Source organism: Haliaeetus leucocephalus, unplaced genomic scaffold (assembly GCF_000737465.1).
Source record: "Haliaeetus leucocephalus isolate CR32 unplaced genomic scaffold, Haliaeetus_leucocephalus-4.0 Scaffold450, whole genome shotgun sequence".
In the NCBI taxonomy this organism is placed as follows: Eukaryota; Metazoa; Chordata; class Aves; order Accipitriformes; family Accipitridae; genus Haliaeetus; species Haliaeetus leucocephalus.
In genome coordinates this window covers 21264031-21283567 of record NW_010972886.1, presented here as the reverse complement: position 1 = coordinate 21283567, position 19537 = coordinate 21264031, and the positions used below count along the sequence as shown (strand labels likewise).

Below are 19537 nucleotides of genomic sequence, written 5' to 3'. Positions count from 1 at the left end.
ATGGGGCTGTGCCCATGGGAGGGACTCGTGTGCGAGAATCTCTCTGCCCCAGGGCAGGCTTTTGCAGACCCAGCACACAGGCCATGTGGTTTTGGGGGTGCCTTCGTTGGCATGGGTTCCTCTCTGTGCCTTCCGAATAAAAACGTGCAGGCCAGCTTTCTGAGCAAGGTGGAAAGAATAAACCCCACTGCCCTCTGCAAGCCATTCAGACTTCAGAGCTGAAGAGGAGGTTACGTCCTGGGGATTTTTTTTTTCTGTTGCTTTTCCAGCACTAATGAGCGGGGAGGAAGTTCTGCGCTTTGTTCAAGTCGCCTTCACTGATTTTTTTTCCCCTGGTGAGTAGTAGGGAGGGGAGAAGGGGATGTACCGCCCATGTCTGCAGGGACACGTGGGACCCTGGCAGCGAACGGCAGCGTGGGATCATTCCGCTTTACTCCTGAGTTTTAGGCAACGGGAGTTCCTTTTGCGAGGCTTTTGGTTTTTCTCGTCAGATCAAAACAAGGCCTTGGCTTTAGTGGGATTCACTTAAGCCTGGTGCAGGGCAGTGATTTGCAGCACTCTCGCAGTCTTCCACATTGCAGAGGGAGCTTTCTGGCCTTGTGCCGTCCCCCTGCAGGCTCTAGCAAGATTCCGCTCCGTTTTGTGGAGAGCCAGAGCATCCCCAGCATCAACAGTTTGGCCTTTGCAAATAGGTCTGTTTACGCTGCTCTTGAATGGCCAAATGTGTTTCTGGCTGTAGAAATACAGTCTGTAAGGGGATCCCAGCCACGTGCTTGGGCTCTGCTCTCCCTTCCCTCTAACTCAAGGGGTCTTTAAGGACCAGCTGTCAGACTCAGAGCATCCTCTATGTGAAAATGGGTGCGAAGGCTGAGTGCTTGCCAGATGCCCTCATTCAGGTGGCGGGCAGCCACTGTCTCATAAAACTTCACCCAGCTCTTCCCCTCCTCCTTCCCCGAGGACAGTGGCGGTGGGGCTGAGACGTGGCCAGGCCGGGCTCAGCACCCTTGGCACAGACCAGCTGGAGGAGGCACTGGTGGCAGCGCGCTCACCCTTACTGATGTGTTCTCTTAGGGACTTGGTGCCTGAGAGTGATGGGTGCTGCCGCCTGCCCTCGCCCATCCCAGCACCGGCTGCCCCGCCGCCAATGGCTCAGCACGACTTTATCATAATGCAGCATGAATTTCATTAGCTCATTTGTCTCTGGCGCTCTGAGCCTGGAGGTAATTTAATCCCGGAGTGGCTTACAAGGAGAAGCGTGGTTTAGTCTGCGAAGCTTAATAACCCCCTCTGGCTGCTGTTGGTAAAGCCGAGCTTTGGGCTAGGCTGGGGTAAGGCCGTTGGCTGCGCTCAGCAGTAAGGGCGGATGTGTGACTCCACGCCCTTCTGGTCTCGTTAGACAGATTTCGTAGCGTGAAATAATGACTGGAGCTGCTGCGCAAGGTTTGCATGGACTGCTGCGGCTGGAGCGAGGAAGTCGGGTCGGTCAGGAGGAGATGGTTCCCTTGCACGTGCATCTGATTTTCCCTCCATCTAATCAAGGGAAGGTTTACTGAGCAAGCTGCAAAAAATCATTACATATGCTGCTAGTGGCCTGGTTAATTAAGATCTACGGTTCTCTGGGTAGGAAAAGACGACCTATATTTACTGTATGTAGGAAGACATCTGTCAGCTAGAAGCACTAGATATCCCAGTGCAGGTTTGTCCTGCTTTCTGCAGGCTCTGAATTGCAACTGTTTTTAAGCTCTGATGCAGACCAAGTTAATTTTAAGATGACTGTTACTATTCTAAACATAAGGAAGGGCATATTTAGCCTCTCAGTACTCAAGAAGGCAAAACCCCCTGCATGTTTCTAGTAATTTTTCCCTAACAGTTTGCACAAAACAACAACAACAAATCCTATTTGGTTTCTGCAAAAGAATATGTTCGAGGGTGATCGTAAAATAGATTATTTTTAAATCTGCAGATGGTTTCCACATATTCCTCCTCAGCTCACTGCAGCTTTCCACCTCAGTAAACTGGTTTGTAATTTAGCCGAGGGCTGTGGAGCAAGCGTTCTGTCGTCTTGTTTTTCTTGTTCGCCTCCTTTACCCCCCACCTCCCCCGGCTTTCTGTCCCCTTTCTCTTTTATTTCCCCTTGCTTTTCCCATGCCGATGGGCGGTCGGTGTTGGAATGGGTGCGAAGGCCTGGCTTGTGATGGCCGGCTTTGTGGTCGGCGGTCCCACCATCCCGTGGCCGAGGTCCCCACAGAGCTGGGGGCTCAGGCTGGGGCTTGGGGCCTGACAGATGATGCGGTGGAGCTGTGCCTCCCGCTCCTCCCAAAGAGGAAAGGAAACTCCGCCACACTGGGCGTGGAGGTGCCTGCTCCCATCGGCATGGTCCCCTCTATCTGACAGGGTTATCAGGGGGCTCGCCTGGCTGCTCGTGCTGCGGAGAAAGGCAGTCGAGGGTTTCTTACCGCTCAGATGAGAGGTGCGCAGCCCTGGAGAAGATAATTAGAGAAAGGATGCGCTTTCAGACCTGCGATCGCGATTCTCCCCCCCCCCCCGAAGAAAACACCGCTTTTTTTATTTCTTTGTTCTTTCACGGTTCGGCATTATAATTATTGAGATTTCACTGCAGGGCAAAACGATCATTTGACAACGTAAGTGGGGAGAACAATTCTCGTGTTATCCAGCAGCCTTATTCTTATTATAATTACGGCGAAACTCCTGCAGACTGAAGTGGGGGCAAAGAATTTCCTCCTATGTGGGTATTTGTCTTTTTGAGATTGCTCAAGATTTGATTGCAGACGTGAGGATTTTTTTCCCTCCTGTATTTTTAATAACCTGAGGTTGATGATGGATAGCAAAGGACTGAAGTACCTGTTGTTTTCCCCTTTGTTTTCATTAGGCATTTTCAATTTCTGTCATTCTTGGCGTTCGTGATGGATTTTTATGAGCAAACGTCTTGGTTAGAGCTATTCAGAATTGTTGGTACAGTAACATCTGCAGTGGCGACCAAACCCCATTTAAAAATCAGGGGAAAATTGATGAAAAACTGCAAATCGGCCCCTCTCAAAATGGGGGGCAGCGATTGCTTGTTCTGTGCCGCCAGTTTCTGCTGGGCAGCCGTTGCCAAGGCAGGTGGGCTGGAGGCGGCCGTGTGGCTGGGCAGGCGGTGGGAGCCCGGGCTGTGTTTGCAGCCGGGCAGAGCAGTGTGTATTCACCGTGACCTTGGCTGGGGTGGGCTGGGGCTGGGCACCTTGTAGGGCCGTTCTGGGGGAGGGCGTAGTTACAAGAAGGTCACGGCTGAGATAACACCAGGGTGCTGCGATATTTTCTTCCTTTGGGTGGGCACGTGTGCCCATGGCGTTGCCGGTACCATTGGAGAAGACTCTTCAGGTGCACGTCCTTTCTTGCAAACCCTCCTTCCTGGGGGAGCGGGTCCACCACGTGCCCTGTGCCGTACTTCATCCCGCGCCGCCAGCCTGGCTCTCGGCATCCCTCGTGCCAGCCCTCTCCCTGCCTGGCTGCACCGGGGCTGGGTGCAACACGTCTCAGTGCTGCAGCGAGGGTGGTGAAGGAGTCTGTTGTCCCCCGTTGCCCTGGGGCTGATGGAAATGAGCTGACAGAACAGAAGCAGCATTAGCCTAATTATGGCCATACAGCTACCTCGGTGGTGGATTTTCCTTTCTTAGCGACTTCCTGTTTTCCTCTTTGAGATGCAAATTTTTGCACAGTCCTCGATCCAGATTCTCTTCTCATTAGCATGAAATCTGACTAGTTCCGCAGTTTTTTAAATAGCGAATTAAAAAAAAAAATCAAACGCTGCGCACAAAGTCGCAGTGAAGGCCCTGTGACTCTCGGGTGCAGAAGGTGGAGGGGCTGTGGGGAACGTGCTGTCGTTTCTCAGGAATTGCTAAGCCGCGGCGGCACCAGCACTCCGCCGTGCCAGGCTGCTCTGCTTCGCTCTTTCACGGCTGAGCGGGAGACGGGCGGCACTTGGCGAGTGCCAGGCGGGCAGAGCCGCGGCACAGAGGTGCCGGTGGGCAGGGAGTGGTGGGCAGAGACCCTGCCCAGCTCCCCGAGCCCACGCCGAAGCCCCTGCTGCTGCCGCCGAAGCGATGACAGACACACACTCAACCTGTGGACTCTGAAGCCTTTCTTTTTGCTTCCTACTGGAAAACGAGGCTCGTCATCATAGGAGGTTAAAAAAAAATTATGCTCAAAAAATCATTTCTTGAAATGAGTGTTATCTCGATGGATTTTATTTTTTTTTTTTACGCCTGCCGTAATCTCTGCCCGCTGCAGCTCAGCGCTGGGAGAGGACTGGTAATACATCTGAAGCAGACGGCACTGTTTTGTGGTAAATGTCACTCTAGTAATACTTAGCTCTCCCCCCTGGAAATAGAAATACAGTTCTGGCTAAAGCAATGTGCGCAATACGGAGACGCAGCGTCGCGGGCTGGGCTGGGGTAGCCGCGGGGCTCTCCTGCCAGCCCCGGGTCCCGGTGCGCCCGGGGATGCCTTTTGCCTGGCGTCGCCCTTCCTCCCCCCTTCCCCAGCCTCCCTTCCCAGCCCCTCCCTCCCCTCCCGCTTTCTGCCACATAATGAGTTTGATAAGAAATTGTCTCGTTAACAGGATTAGCCATGGAAATCTCTAGTCCCCTCCTATTCATTTTGTAATGCTCTTCATCCTGTTCTGTAATTTTCTGCTGGTATTAGATGGCTCCGGACCACCTCGGGAGATTAAGTCCTCCACTGCCTTTGACAGTGCCAGCGCGACTGGTGCCAGGCGCCACTCTGCAGGCAAGCCTCGGCCCTGGCCCTGGGTCCAGACCGCAGAGCTGTCCCCCCCCCGGGGGAATTCCTCCTCCTCGGGTTGTTTCAGTGCAACCTTGTTGTTCTCAGAGTCAAGGACACAAACAAACGAAAGTGTCTCCAAACACTCGTCCTTCTCACGGTGTGCACCTGTGAAAAGCTCCAGTGGCTCAGAGGCAGATTAAAAGCCAAGGAGGCAAACTCCACTCTCGTTTGTGCCCATGCGAATCCAATTCTGCGGGTAGCGTAATTCTGGGTTTACTTCTAGGAAAACAACTTGCGAGACTGACCCTTTGGTAAATAATTACTCTTGATTGAATAACTCCTAGCAGCCCTGCAGGATACCTTGCTTCCAAGGGAGTTAATAGAAAGAGATCTTTCTTAACATCTGTTTTCCCAAGTTTGCCGACTTGTGAGCCCTTATCTGGGAAGCGGCGTCCAGGCAGCGGCAACTGCACGCTGTGAGTGAGCCAAGAGGGCAAGGAGAACACCTGGAGCCACTGCTCTGAGTGTGGTGGAAACAACACCTGTGTGAAATGGTATGGTAAATAGCAACGTTTTTCATTTTCTCAGGTGAAATGAAAGTCACTTTGGTGATTTCCTTAAGCACTTACCTGGATTGCGTTCGCAGCTCTGAAAGGCAGCCCTTTGCTCACCCTCCCAAAAAGCTTCCCATGCACAAAATCGGGACTTCTCTTACACCTTCACTGCCCAGAGAGAGAGAAATGCATGTGGTAAAGCCATCGCACCGAGAGTAAAGTGGCAGAGATGCTAATTGTTACGTGGACTGTAGGATTTCAGGAGCTAATGCATACTTTAGGATGGGGAGAGCAGGGGCACCGCAGGGAGGGAGGGAGCTTTAACAAGGTGATTCCCACCCAGCAGATTCCTTGCGGAGGCAGTAATTTATTCACCAACTTTCGCTCCCTGCGATGTGAGTGTCCATGAACAGATTAACTTCCTCTGCTTCATTGGAAACTATTTGTCATGCTGCTGATGATTAATTTTTGCAGTGGGGATTGCACCCGAGCAGCTGGCAAGAGCCGCGAGGTCTGGAAAGGGTGGGTTTGGCTGCAGTGCTCCCAGTGCTCTGCTCGGCGCACGTGTGAGCCATGTGCTGGCTGCTCCCGCCCCAACTCTGGGGAGTAGGATCGCCGACGTGAATATCTGATTTTACTGACTCCGTATTTGTTTTGGTGCACGTTTTCCTAAGCCCCGCCAAGAAAATCCCTGGCTCTAGAGGCTGTTGCTGCCGGGAAACCTGGCTGCCACTGCAGCAGCTGCCGTTGGTGCTCCTCGGCTGTGGCGATGCCCCGGCCCACAGCCTCCACAGCAGCAGGGGACCCCAGCGTCCTGGGCACCCCATCTCTGCGGGGCAGAGTGGAGATGCTTGGTACTGTGTGCCCCTGGCCGCTGTCCTCTTGCAGGCTGCCTGTGCCATGGCTGAGGGCGTGGGAGCCATGCACCTTCGTGCATGCCAGCTGCAGAGCTGCGTCACGGCCGGGAGCTGAAATCGGGTAGCTGCCAGCCACAGGCCACTGTTAACTCCTCTCTCCAGTTGTTTGCGGAGGGTGTTTGTACACCGCCACACCACTGGCTCTCTCAGGGCCATAAATCCAGCGGTCAGAGCCAAATTCAATGCTCGGAAAACTCCCGCGGCATTTCCTTTTGTATTTGTTGACTTGTCAGTGGCAGGCTGGGCTTCTGCAGGTAATTCCGTCGCGTGTTGGGAGCCAGCACGCCGGAAAAGGAGCTCCTCGCTGCTGAGTGGCAGCTCTGCCGTGTGCCGGATGGGCTCTGCCAGGAGGTGAGCGAGTGGAGGAAGGGCAGGTCCTGTCCCCCAGCTCATCAGAGGGCTTGTCCCTGCCCTGCGCCCGCGCCCGGGAGCAGGGACCTGGCACTGCGGCTGCCGGGTAGCAGCGTGACAGGGACGTGACGATGACATCCTCCTTTTAAACCTTGCCGGCTTTTTGCTTCTCTCTCTCTCTCTTTTCTGTTTCATCTCTCCCTCTTAGAAAAGCCATTTAACTGCAATTCCATTCTTAAAACCTCTCCCTCATGCATGCCTAATGAACATCGGGCAGAGGCGCCGGAAACGGGCCCAAGCAGGATCCAATCTTGCCGAGTGTCGACGAGTCATTGGGAAGAAGCCCTGGGAGCGTGCCAGGTTTTATTACAGCGTAATTAGAAATAAAATCTCGTTGCAGGAGGAGAATGAGAGATGGGTGTTAATCCTGTAACGGGAGGAGATGGAGCCGTGCTTATAAAGGAGATTAAGGAGGGGAGGCAGAAAGCCCTTCACGACTCCCCGACTTCCACCCCTCCTCTGCTCTTTCTCCCTCTCTGGCTCCACAGCCCCCAGCAGCAGCAGGCAGGCCCGTGGCTGGCCTGCCTGCCTGGGCCTGCCCACGCTCCTGCCCACGGCCGGCCGGGAAAGGGCTTTTGCTGGTGTCGGTCGCGTTACAGATGCCCATGAAACTTCAAGATGGGAACATTTGGGCAGCTCTGCTGGCTCGGCTACGCGGGAGAGATGCGCTGCCTTTGAAAGGGTTGGGGAGCGGCGACTGCCTTACACCTCCCCTGGGATCCCGACTGCAGGCAAACACGTAAATAAATCTGTCAGATATCGTGCGGCTCTTATTAAATTTGCATTGGGCTTGAGTCGCGGTTCCTCTTTAACATCTCTGGGATGGCTGGCTGGCTCTTTAATCTCGGCGCCCAACCCGGGCCCCTTCTGCTTTCGGCATTTGCCGTGGCACGGAGCTGGGCTCAGCCTGCTGACATGAAAGGCAGCTCTGGCGTGCGGCCACTGCCTGCCAGCCCGCTCCTCTGCCCCGCATCCTCTGCCCCAGCTGGGCGCTGCGTCCCGGTGCTGGGGCCCTCTTGGAGAGGGGGGGGTGTGCAATCCATCCAGCAGCTGGCACAGAGACGGGGGCGAGTGGTGCCGTGCCATGCCACGGGGGTAGGCAGGAGGTTCCCCTCTGCCTGGGTTTGCTGGCCTGCCCCAGGGAAGCCCCTCGTCCCCGGGCGAGCCCCGTGCCGGGCCGGTGGCATCCTGGAACAGCAGCCGCAGCAGAAAAGCACCGTTACAGCAGCAGCGGAAAATCACAGGCTTTGTTCTTTGGGGCTTCCCCCTCCATGCCTTCCTCCTGGGGAGGCATTTGTCACTTTAAATGTGGCCAGAAATAGCACCAAACAGCTACTGGATTTGTCCGGGATGCCTTGGGATGCATACGCTCAAAGTATGGCTAATTCATAAATGCTGGCACCTATTGATTCTCTAGCAGTACCAAGGGAAAGTTATCTCATTAGTCTTACGAACTATAAAATGTGCTCTCTCCTGAAGCCCTGACCCCATTGTTTTTATAAATCTGTATTGGATAGAGCAGTAGCTGGTAACCTGTATCGACTGTAATTTTTCTCTTGAAATTGGAAGGCCCTTGGGACTGATGCTGGACTTTCAGGGCCACCACAGGCAGCTGGATGCTGGAGAGGATTTCAGTAACAGTGAGTACTGTGTGTGTGTGCGTGCACATAGGCAGCGAGAGACCCTCTCAACATTAGCTGTGCAGGAGATCCCCCCTCTTGCCCTTGTGCTTTTCCCTGGGTGAGGGGCAAGCTCCTGGGGGCTGGCAGGGCTCTTGGCTGCCCTGCTCCACTCTTGCAGGGCTGGGCAAGAGGCATGTGAGGGATTTGGCGAGGCGTTTCCAAAGGCAGCAGCTCAAGTCTAGCTGGAAGAGTTATTAGAGGCACATCGCTCCGATCTGGCCATGGATGTACTTAATCCTCTGCTTCCTGTAAAGCTTTTCCACCTCCTGGCAGGCACAAAGATCTGATTTTATTCGGCGACCTTCGACGTTAATCTCGCTAGCAAACTCAGCAATAAGTCACTTCGGTGAGGTCTCTGTTGGAGCCGTTTACATCAATTATTGCCCTGCATCTCTCCCTTGAGCTAGTGCAATGCTCCTCAACAGAGTTATTTGCCCCCTTTTTGGGGGGGGAAGGAAGCTGTGCTGTCAGGTTGCATAGACCTTCTGTTTCATGTAATGGCATCTTTAAAGCCATGGCTTGCAAAGGAACAAACACCTTCCACTGCTGCACGGTAGAGAGGTGTGGATACTAAAACATGCAGGTTTTCTGTCCATGCCTTTCTCTGGGCCTGATGCTCTGGCTCGAGCCCCATCCAGGAGCCTTGATTTCAGGCGCGCGGGCTGTAGAAGCTGGGGAGCTCCGGCAGGCTGGGGGTGGCTGAGGGCACTAGGTCCAGGCAGGGCTTAGTTTGCACTCCTGGTCAGCAATGCTCTCGCCCTGTGTCACTCTCCGTGTCATCTCCTGCTGTCCGGGCAGAAGCCCGAGGCTCTGCTCCCCTTTGCCTCGCCATACGCGGGAGTTTGGCTCTCATGGGCCCTGCTGCTCCTGCCCCAGGTCCCAGGGTGGGGGGCACCCAGCACTGCAGCTTTCTGCTCCTCTGCTGGCTCCTTGCATGTTACTCCAGCTCCCGCAAAGCTTTGTTTCCAGAGGAGGAGCACAGCGTGTCCGCAGCCAGGGCTGCAGTTAACCGTGCACGGACGTGCGAGTGCGTGCGTGGGGAGGGGGAGGCCAGTTGGGGCTGCTGAGCACTTTGCAAAATACAGACCCTGTTACCATGGAAACCGGCTCCCCCCGTCTCAAAGTCCAGCGCAGCCAATATTCTTCGCTTACTGGTTTGATGGGAGATGAAAAATTAACGTTTGATTTGCATGTTATTTCAGCTGCACTTGTGGGACCACTCCCCCCTTCCCTTTTACGGAGCTTTGCACAAATCCCTTGGTGGCTCCAATCGGCAGCACGGAGCACGAGACTCGCGCCACTGCACATCTGGTCCCAGTTGCACACTGGTGCAGCGCACGTGCTGCCGTGCTGGCGTTGCCGTGCTGCAGCGCAGAGGCAAGACTGCACCTGAGGTTGTGGCTGGGGACCCCTCCAAGCAGGGATGGAGATGCGGGTCCCGCGGTGCCGCAGCAGCATGGAGCTGCGCAGGAGGCTTGCTGGAGGTATGGGGACGGCCACTGTGGCACCCCGTGGGGCTGCCGGACGGCGTTCCCACTGCTTCCAGGGAGAATCTGCACAGGGCTGCCAGCCCGGCAGTTGCCTGTGCCTCTGTTAACTGCAGCTAGGCTCACTTTTTAGTAAGGTCGCTATTTCTTTGCCGTCTGTGTAGAGTCCCTAATACTCTCATATCAAGCAATTGAGTCAAACACGCACGTCTAGCTAAGCTGCAGCTGGAACGGGAAAGCGCCAGCAGAGCTTGGGGTTGCCATTGCCTTGGCTCATGCTGGGGATGTGGTCCAGTCCCCTGAGCGAAGAGCCCTGTTTCCTGCCAGTCTGTCGCCTCAAGCGCTTGCAGGGCAAGGCTTCTGCGGTCCTGCCCTGGGAGCATGGAGCTGGGCTGTTCTGGGAGCATGTGCCTCTAGTTCCGTATTCCGCTCATGGTTCTCCTGCGCTTACGGGCTCGACCACGGCACTTTCCTCCACCTAAATTGAGAATATCCAGGTGCTTCCAAGAGGTGCTGGAAGAACAAATATTTGATTAGCCTCATCGACTGGCTCCTGGTTTTTTACCAGGCTCAGCGCAGGACTTGAAGGAGCCACTTGCAGCCGTTGCTGATTTAAAGACTAGGTTTAAAGGTTTCAGCTCTGAACATTCAGCTTGACTAATTACCTTCTGCTTCTCTGCATTTGCTGTGTTCGGTAGGGGGTGGCTTGGTTGGCAACATGGTGCAGCTGAGCAGATGGACCACTGCGTCCCAGCTGAGGCTTGGTGGTGCCTGGTGCTGGAATAAACCCCAAAGGCCCCACAGAAACTGGGGTCAAAGGCTCGCCATCACTGTTAGCACTGGCAGTGGGGCAGGGGAAAGGGGTTTCCGGGCGCACAGGGGAGCTTCTCTCCAGTGCCTCCGCTTACCCTGCTCTCTGTGTAGCCACTAAATTGTGCTACAGTGCGGGTCTTTCTATTCACGTTAATTACTGTTATTATTCAGGACAAATTATAGGGGTCAGGCTGCCTTCATGAGCAAGTCGAAAACTTCTTTCCCCATGTGCAGTGGTGTGTGCCAGGCTCCAAAGCCTGCTGGCCGGAGGCGGCTGCTCCAGCAGCGCTGCCCAGGGCTGTGCTGCCCTGCCATCCTCCTCCCAGGGCTTGAATATCAGCTCAAGCCCTTATTTGTTTTCACATGCTTCGAAGTAAGTGAAGCTAATTATTAACTCAGCGGGACGGCTTCACTTTAAATTGCCGCGTTGCTATGCGGCACAGGACGACATGGCGGTGCGGTGGAGCATCGTGCCGGCGGAGCATTGTGCTGCGCACCCTCCTTGCCCTCTGCAGCGACTCCACAGCCAGAGCTCATCGCACCGGGCTGCGGGCAGGTTCCCCCTAAATGCCGGGGAGCGCAGGCTCATGTAAGGACACCCCGAGCCTGTCTTTGTGCCTGGGCGGGTGTGTTTGCCACAGGATGAGTGCTGGAGGGAGGCAGGCTGCGCCCACAAGCATGGGGGCTGCTGTTGCACACTCACGTGCTGCTGTTGCACACGCGAGGCTGCTAAGGCAAGCGCTGCTGCTCACCCGTTTTGGCCTGACTTTGCCAGCCTGCCTCAAACTTCAGCCCCTGAAGGATAAGCCAGAGACTGCACCCCAGTGCAACTGGGGCGTGGGGAGGCGGAGGGACCTGCTTTGCCTGCCTGGCTCCTGCCCGAGGTGCCGGTGCCTGCCCAGAGCGCAGGGGCTCTGCCTGATCCAGGTGCCAAGAGCCTGGGAGATGACGTGCTGGGTTGGGGCTGGCTCGCTCACCCTTCTCCTCTCTTTGTGTCTCCAGAAAATAGGTTTTTTATTACTTCTTACGGAGGTTTGTACATATCAGACGTGCAGAAGGAAGATGCCTTGTCCACCTACAGGTGTATCACGAAGCACAAGTACAGCGGGGAGACACGGCAGAGCAACGGAGCCAGGCTCTCGGTCTCAGGTGAGCACGCGGCTGCCAGCGATGCTGGCGAGGGGGAGCCCTGCCCCGCAGACCCAGCGTGGCTCCTGCACCCATGAGGGTGTCCAGCCCTGCATGCACGCCCGCTCCCCTGCCTGCCTGCCGCGGTGCCTGTCTTCCTGGGGTGCAGGGGGGAGTGATGGCGTCGCTACCTCCCGCCCCCGCGAAAGGACATCCCAGTCGGGGCGTAGGAGAGCCTGTCGGGGCTGCACGGGGGGTTCGAGCCGCCTCACGTATGCCCTCTGAGCAGGCAGCCCCCTGGTGCTGTCTGCGGCAGGCGGCAGCGCTGCGCGTCACCCCGAGCGAGAGGCGATGGGGTGCAACGCGATGCGATGTGACAGCCCGCGATGTGAGCAGCCTGACGCGATGTGACGAACATGCAAGCGATACTGCAGCGGAGGCAGTGCAGTCCGTAGTGCTGGGTGACTCGGGGCGCTCCCGGCTCCGCTGGCTGCCCAAACTACTCTGCTTGGGAGGGAGTTCGTCTGACTCGCAGCCACGTCGCCACTCCCGCTGCTCGGCTGCAGCGTGCCCACTTTCTGCCATACGCTTTTTCCGTCCTCAGGCATGCAGGCTCTGGCTCTCCCGTGCTAGCTCCTCAAATTAACCCCACAGAGGGCAGGGAAGGTGTCCGAGACAGCTGGGCTGGGGCTTGCCTGACCTTGCCCTAGCCTCTTAGAGACCTGAGGGTCTCATGTCCCACCTGTGGCCGTCCTGCCGCACGGCCCCCGAGGAGCGCAGGGCAGCCGCCGGGTAGATTATCCCCTCTCCATGCAGGTTCTATCTGGCCTGGTCCCTTCCTGGTCACTGTCATTATTTACACGTCACGGCGTTTTACTTCTGCTTGGGAATAATGAAAGAGGTTTCTTTCCCCTGGAATTTAATTTCACGCCTGAGACTTAGTGATTAATTTTCTCCCTTCCTGCTGCCTGATGGGCCCCTTTGCTTGTATATTTTGAAATGTGCCACAGTATTTGTGTATTTTGCACCAGTTAGATGTCACCTTGAGTAATTCCTCTGGTGCGGAGTTTATTCGTCCCATCGGCTAGTAAGACGTGTTCCCCCCCCCGCCTCCCCGCAAGCCTGCTGCCCCGGTCACCGAGGGCTGTGCCTGTCATCTCGGATGGGACGGGCCACCCCCACCTGCCCTGCAGAGGATGTGGCTGGCCTGCCGTGCTCCTGCCTGGCAGAGCTGCCAGCTCACGGGGACAGGGAGAGCTGCTCTCTCCCGGCCAATGCTGAGGGGGCACGGTGGTCCCTGGTGTCCCTGTGGGGGGAAGCCTCGCCTCCTCCTCCTTGCCCCATCAGCCTGTTTCCCCTCCAAACCCAGACCCGGCGGAGTCCATCCCCACGATGCTAGACAGCTTCCAGTCCAGGGAGGTGAAGGCGGGCCGGCTGGTGGAGCTGCCCTGCATCGCCTCAGGCTACCCCAACCCAGCCATCCGGTGGATCAAGGACGGGCGCCCGCTCCCCGCCGACAGCCGTTGGACCAAGCGCATCACAGGCCTGACCATCAGCGACCTGCGCGTGGAGGACAGCGGGACCTACATCTGCGAAGTGACCAACACCTTCGGGTCTGCAGAGGTCACGGGGACCCTCACAGTCATAGGTGAGAGCCAGGAGGGAGGAGTGGGGCACAGTGGCGGGGAGGTTTCCATCCTGCTGCTGCCTTAAACGTAAAGCCTTTATAAATATAAAGCCTTAAAGGTTTTGTACAGCCATATAAATTAAAAGGCTTGTATTTCAGCGTGGTGCATCGCACGCTGGAAGCCACCGTCTTGCGACGCAGCATGTCCAATGTGGTGCTCAGAGTGCTTGCAGGAGGTTTATCATGCTGCAGCAGCGCATCTACAGACGTCCCCTGATTTACTGCTTCAATTGGGGCAGGGAGAGGGGCCTCTGGAAAATTCAGAGCAGTACTGGGGGATGTAAATTGCTGGATGGCGACGTCACTTTTTTGTTAGGTGCCTCTGTGCTTTGTTTTGTTAATTTACATAAAACAAGCTCCAGCCAAACAGTAAATACCATCTGGGCAGGCCTAGTATTTATCGCATGCTTTGTTCCTGGGGGTTCCTCCTGTCACGGGATCCCGGCAGTACCAGAGCCACCGGGGCCAGTATGCACCATGCCTGCCTTACCTGGAGCAGCACTGCAGTGAGCACACCACTGACCGGGCACGAGCAGCCTGCTGGGAGCCGCCCTGGCACATCCCCAGCTCAGCACTGTCCCCGTCACGCTGACCACGTCTTCTTCCAGCTGTCCTGCCGCCTCCCCGACAGTGCCCGCTCTGCCGGCACCCTGCCGGTGGCCCGGGGCTGACGCTAAAAGCAGGTGCTGTCAGCAGCGAGGACAGTGTGGGGGCCACCCGCCTTATTGCGTGGTGACGTTTTACGTGTAGCGGGGCTGGCGCTTCCAGGGCCGGAAAGGCAGCGAGAGTGCAGTAACGACGAGATGCCTCCCGCTGGGCTGCCCCGCACCGCCAACCCCTCGCCCGCTCTTGCCCTTTCTCACACAGACCCTCTGCGTGTGACCCTCACACCAAAGAAGCTCAAAACAGGCATCGGCAGCACCGTCATCCTCTCTTGTGCCCTCAGCGGGTCCCCTGAGTATGTCATTCGCTGGTACCGCAACACCGACCTCGTGGTGGTAGATGACTACATCTCCATCCGGGGGATCAGCAATGAGACCCTCCTCATCACAGCTGCGCAGAAGAGCCACTCTGGGGCCTACCAGTGCTTTGCCACCCGCAAGTCCCAGACGGCACAGGACTTCTCCATCATCACGCTGGAGGGTGAGCTGGCTTCCTTGGGACAGGGGCTTTCCTCTGCCCCTCTCCGAGCCGCCGCATCCCTGGGGTGTGCCGGGATGCTTTGCGCGTGGCTGGAAGGCAGCAAGACCTGCCGGGGTTGGGAGCTCCTGGGGCCAGACCTCTCCTAGCCCGCTTCCTGGGCTGTGCAGGCCCTCTGCAAGCAGCTCAGGGACACTGCACCGCCGGGACAGGGAAGGACCAAAATAAGGATTGACTTGCCCGTCCCCAGCCCCTGGGCCGAGGCACTGCCTTTCACTGGGTGTCCCCTCCCCGATCCAGATGGCTGGATGTTTGGACAAGGGATGGGCTCTGCCGAGCCAGGCATCCCCTTGAGCCAATGTCCGTATCAACCAGTGTGCCCCCTCATCCCCTCTCAGCATCTCCCTGCTGCAGGGATGCAGGCATGGCCGTGCACATGTTGCCGACGAGGGCTCCTCTCCTGGCTGAGCTGGGGCTCCCACCCAGGGGGGAGTTCAAAGCCATCCCACCAGCGGGTGACTGCTGCTGCCTGTGGCTGCCGCTCCCTGACCCCCCTTCCCCTGGGTGCCCCCCAGATGGGACCCCCCGCATCGTCTCCTCCTTCAGTGAGAAGGTTGTCAACCCCGGGGAGCAGTTCTCCCTGATGTGTGCCGCCAAGGGGGCCCCCCCACCAACCGTCACCTGGGCGCTGGATGACGAGCCCATCCCACGGGACAGTGGGCACCGCACCAACCAGTACACCATGTCGGACGGCACCACGGTCAGCCACATGAATGTGACAAGCCCGCAGATCAAGGACGGCGGCGTGTACCGGTGCACCGCGCGGAACTCGGTGGGCAGCGCCGAATACCAAGCGCGAATAAACGTAAGAGGTGCCTGTCTACTTTTAAATATCAGAATAGGACTTTTACCGGGCTTTTGGGTTTATTCTGTTCCCTGGCCGATCGCTCCTGCTTGCCTCTTCGTGCTCTTCCCAGCCGTACAGGTCTCCCTGGCTGCCCTGACCCCATTCCCTGAGCTCCCCACTCCTGCCCCACTCGCTCACACGCCTGCCTGCAGGGCTGAGCCTCCCTGCCATTTAAAGCAAGGAGTTTAACGAACGGCAAAGCAGTCCTGTAGCCTTGGAGAGCTGGAGCTCGGCTTTGCAGGGGCAAAAGGGCAGTGCTCTCCCCGTCAGGGTCCGCCCTCACCCTGCCAGGCCCCTGCCTTGGGGTCTGCGGAGCATTGGCAAACACTTTCCCAAGGGACTCTGTGCACGGGGAAGGTGGTGGTGGGCCCAGAAGCGTCCCAGGCCCCCCGTACTCTCCCAGCCGCCCCCTGGTCCCAGTGGGAGCCCGGCTGCCTGGCAGCGAACGCGCCTGCTGGCACAGGGACCTATGTGGTAAACGCCGACGAGGCAGCACGTGAAATTGTGGAAAATGAGCTTTGATTTGTCACGTCTGTATTTTCTTTGTCTGCTAAAAGCCATGGCCGCGTTAATCGCCGTGTTATTACGGCTGGAGCGTGTCGCTCGGTGCATTACAGGGAGCGCTTTCAGGCACAGGGTACGGTATAAGCCCCTGCCCGTTAATAATCACCAATTAAAGCTCATAGGCTTCCAGGTGGGAGCAAGATAGAGACAAGGTAGCATTTATTTGTCTGCTGAGAAAGAGGGTTTAAGGGCTGTGTTTGTCTGTGTCTCAGGTTTGAAATGGATCTAGTGGCTTTTTGGCTGGGATCCCAGGAGAGTCTGAATTTTGCTGCCGCTTACTGCTACATTTGGAGCAAGTTCATCCCTCAGCCATGAGAAGCCGGAGCTTATCCCGAGCGTCTGTTAAGCTGTTATCCTGCTACGCCCTTAGGACGAGGAGTCAAGATAGGGTTAATCTTTAGATTAGTTTGCTATTTTCTGCAGTGGCTAGGAGAACAATGTAATTATTGATGCATGAAACCTCTCATTGAAATACTCACCTGCAGCGTTCTCCCGGTCCTTAAGCCAGCACAAGAGCCAGCCAGAAAATGGTGACTGGCTTTTCAGCCCTACTCAGGTTGCCAGCAGGAGGCTCAGAAAGGTGTATTTTAGGGGAGGGGAAATGCGTTCGCCAATGGAAGTCAGGTTCCTGTAGCAGGTCTTGTCAAGGATGTTTGGCACAACGCAGGCAGCTTCCTTCTCCTAAGAGAGGTGGAGAGTGGCTGTGACCATGGAGGAGCGCTCCCCATCTCTTCTACAGCTCCTGCAGCCGCAGGCGCTGCTGGCGGAGCTGTGGTGGAGGTGTGCTGGGAGGCCACGGTTCCCATCGCAGAAACATGCTGTGCTTCCAAACACCATCCAGCCTCCTCTGATGAGGGGCAGCGGTGTCTGCGGGCTCAGCTTCCCCAGCACTGAAGCTGCACCTGCAAAACTGGGGTGGGATTTTCTGAAGTGTGGCTGTGATGGAGGACTGTGGCCCCCGTTGGTAGCTGTGCTGTTGTGGGCGTGCGCCAGTAGCTCTAACTGGAGGTTGCAGCCGATGAGTGGCTGTCCCCACACACAGTCAGAGAGGAGCCCGTGCCTGCTCCTCACCCAAACCCGGGCTGGGTCCCAACTGCTCTGGTTACCTCCTTGGCCTGTGAAGCTCACTCGCTCTGAAATAGCAGCAGATCTCCATGCAACCAAACTGCACTTCGGAATTAACCTAGCCTGCCTCTTCCTTCCTCCTGAATATGTAGGTCCTCCGAGCATCCGAGCGATGAAGAACATAACGGCGGTAGCGGGTAGGGACACTTTCATCAACTGCAGGGTGATCGGGTACCCGTATTACTCCATCAAGTGGTACAAGGACTCTTTGCTGCTGCCCGATAACCACCGCCAAGTGGTCTTTGAAAATGGGACTCTTAAGCTGATGGACGTCCAGAAAGGCATGGATGAAGGAGAGTATCTGTGCAGCGTGCTGATCCAGCCCCAGCTGTCCATCAGCCAGAGCGTCCACGTCACGGTGAAAGGTAAGCGGGTGGAGAGGCTTTCCCCGGATCAGACGCGCTGGGGACATCTCTCCTGCGGGACAGAGGCGGAGCAGCATCACACAGGGGTCTCCATGGCCAGGCGGTGGCCATGGGCCACAAACGCTGCGCCAATGGGAGCTCAGCTCCCACCACAGCAGCTCTCGGGAGTTGGCTCAGCTCCTGCTGGAGCGGCTACCTGGTCTTGCCTGCGCGCCTGCCGCTGCCCTGAGCCACACCGTATCCATTTCCCGTTACAAGCGATGGAGCAAGGATTTACGGTGTAAACATAACGTATTAAACCATCTAACCTTTGCTCGGATCGCCTTCACCGATGTTTTTCTCTGTGTGTTAGCTTTTAAAAAAATAATACTCTCGGTCTTCCGAGCACACAGAACATCTTAAAAGCTTCTCCAGGCCATCAATTATTCAGCCCCATTGAGGGAGCTATCAGTCCTAATGAATTGAGCCGGATGCATTCCCTCCCAGTGACTCGCCGAGATTGTGCTGCCAGCGTACAGTGCTCCTGTATCTCCCGTCCTCAGAGTTGTCAGGTCGTCTCTGCCTGTCGCCAGCTCGGTGTTTGCAGTAAATCATTTAGACAAACACAGCCACGCTGGGGACGGAGCTGGCCAATTGTCTTTCTCTGTCTCACCCAGCAGGGTATTTATGGACTGGATTTTACTCTGATCCCCCTCCCTCCCCTCCCATCCACCATTTTCTTATTAGGAATCAGGTTAGCAAGAGAGTGCACCAAGCTGATTATAGATGCTACTGCTTGATTAGCAAATGCTCTTCTCCAAGGCTTTGTAAAGGGAAGAGTAGGCTGCGGATAACCCATCGGAGGGTGGCGTGGGGAGGACTTCTCTCCCTTCAGGTCTGCAATGGAGGGCATGGCCAGCCCTGCTTTCCTTGCCTTATACAAAATCCCCATCTGTGTGGGAGCCCCAGGGCTTGAAGAGAGGCTGGAGTTGAGTAAACGCTGGTCTTCTCCTGGGACAAATGGGACAGACAGGGCTGTTGCGGAGAGAGCATCTGTAGGGCTATATGCATGTGAAGTTAGATAACGGGCTTTGCTTTTTGTCCGTCGCTGAGATGTGCCATCAGCGGATGCTGGATGCTGAAGTTCAGCCGAAGATCCATATATTCTGGGAAGCAACCGCTAGCGAACCCTTGCAAATCTGAATTTACTGCCTTGATTAGTGGCTGGTGACAGGCCAAGGAAGGCGAGCGGGTGGAAGTGCTGTGCGGGCCGGCGGCACGCCGCTCTGCCGTAGCCAGACGTCTTCATTCCGCCTGCAAGTGCGGCTTCCGGAGATTTACACCCGGCTCCGCTTGCTGGATTCCTTGTTTGCTCTGGCCATCAGATAAAAGGTCTGCAGAAAAGAATTGCAAAGGCCCTAGGAGACAGTCAGAGCTAGCTCCGTGGAGCGGAGTGAATAAATATAACTGCATAGAGCAAGGAGCACAGGATGGCGTGGAGCACCGTAAAGCTTTTATTGCCACAAGTGCCTGGCGCCCACATTAAGTGCCACAAGTGAGTTATGCAGGTCTTTCCAAGCACGCGGTAGTAAAAGCTTTACAGTTCCCCTCTGGCACTGCTCCCCTGGGGAGCAGGGATGTGCGGGCAGCCCCCAGCCCTGCTTGCGAGGCATTGCCCCCAGCCACGCTCCCCTTCTTGTGTTGAGGGAAATTCCCGCCCGGGTTTAGCTGCTGCTGCTTAGCCTGGGGACCCCAGGTCCCCCAGGTCCCAGCTTCAAACCTCCCTTTAGCTCCTCAGGACTGCTGCAGCTGCCTGGGGATGCTGCCAGGGCCTCTTCTCTGGGCTTCCCCAGCAGCGCAATCTGAGCACCTGGCCTCCTCCAAGGTGCCCCGAGAGCTCATTAATCCTGCAGAATTTCTTGGAACGTTTTAATTCATCATGTGCAGGTTTGGTGCTGGCCTGGGGCTCTGCTTGGGTGCCTGCGGCGATTCG

The 19537-nt window shown here is 56.4% G+C and overlaps 1 protein-coding gene across 1 annotated transcript in view; it reads left to right on the top strand.

Moving 5' to 3' along the window:
• Positions 1-19537, top strand: part of DSCAML1 (Down syndrome cell adhesion molecule like 1) — a 108905-nt gene that overhangs the window by 65704 nt on the left and 23664 nt on the right. Inside the window, exons 4-8 of the mRNA XM_010575093.1 lie at positions 11652-11798; positions 13147-13425; positions 14332-14607; positions 15180-15476; positions 17293-17565. Coding sequence (XP_010573395.1) covers positions 11652-11798; positions 13147-13425; positions 14332-14607; positions 15180-15476; positions 17293-17565 — 1272 coding nt within the window. The remainder of the gene's footprint in view (positions 1-11651; positions 11799-13146; positions 13426-14331; positions 14608-15179; positions 15477-17292; positions 17566-19537) is intronic.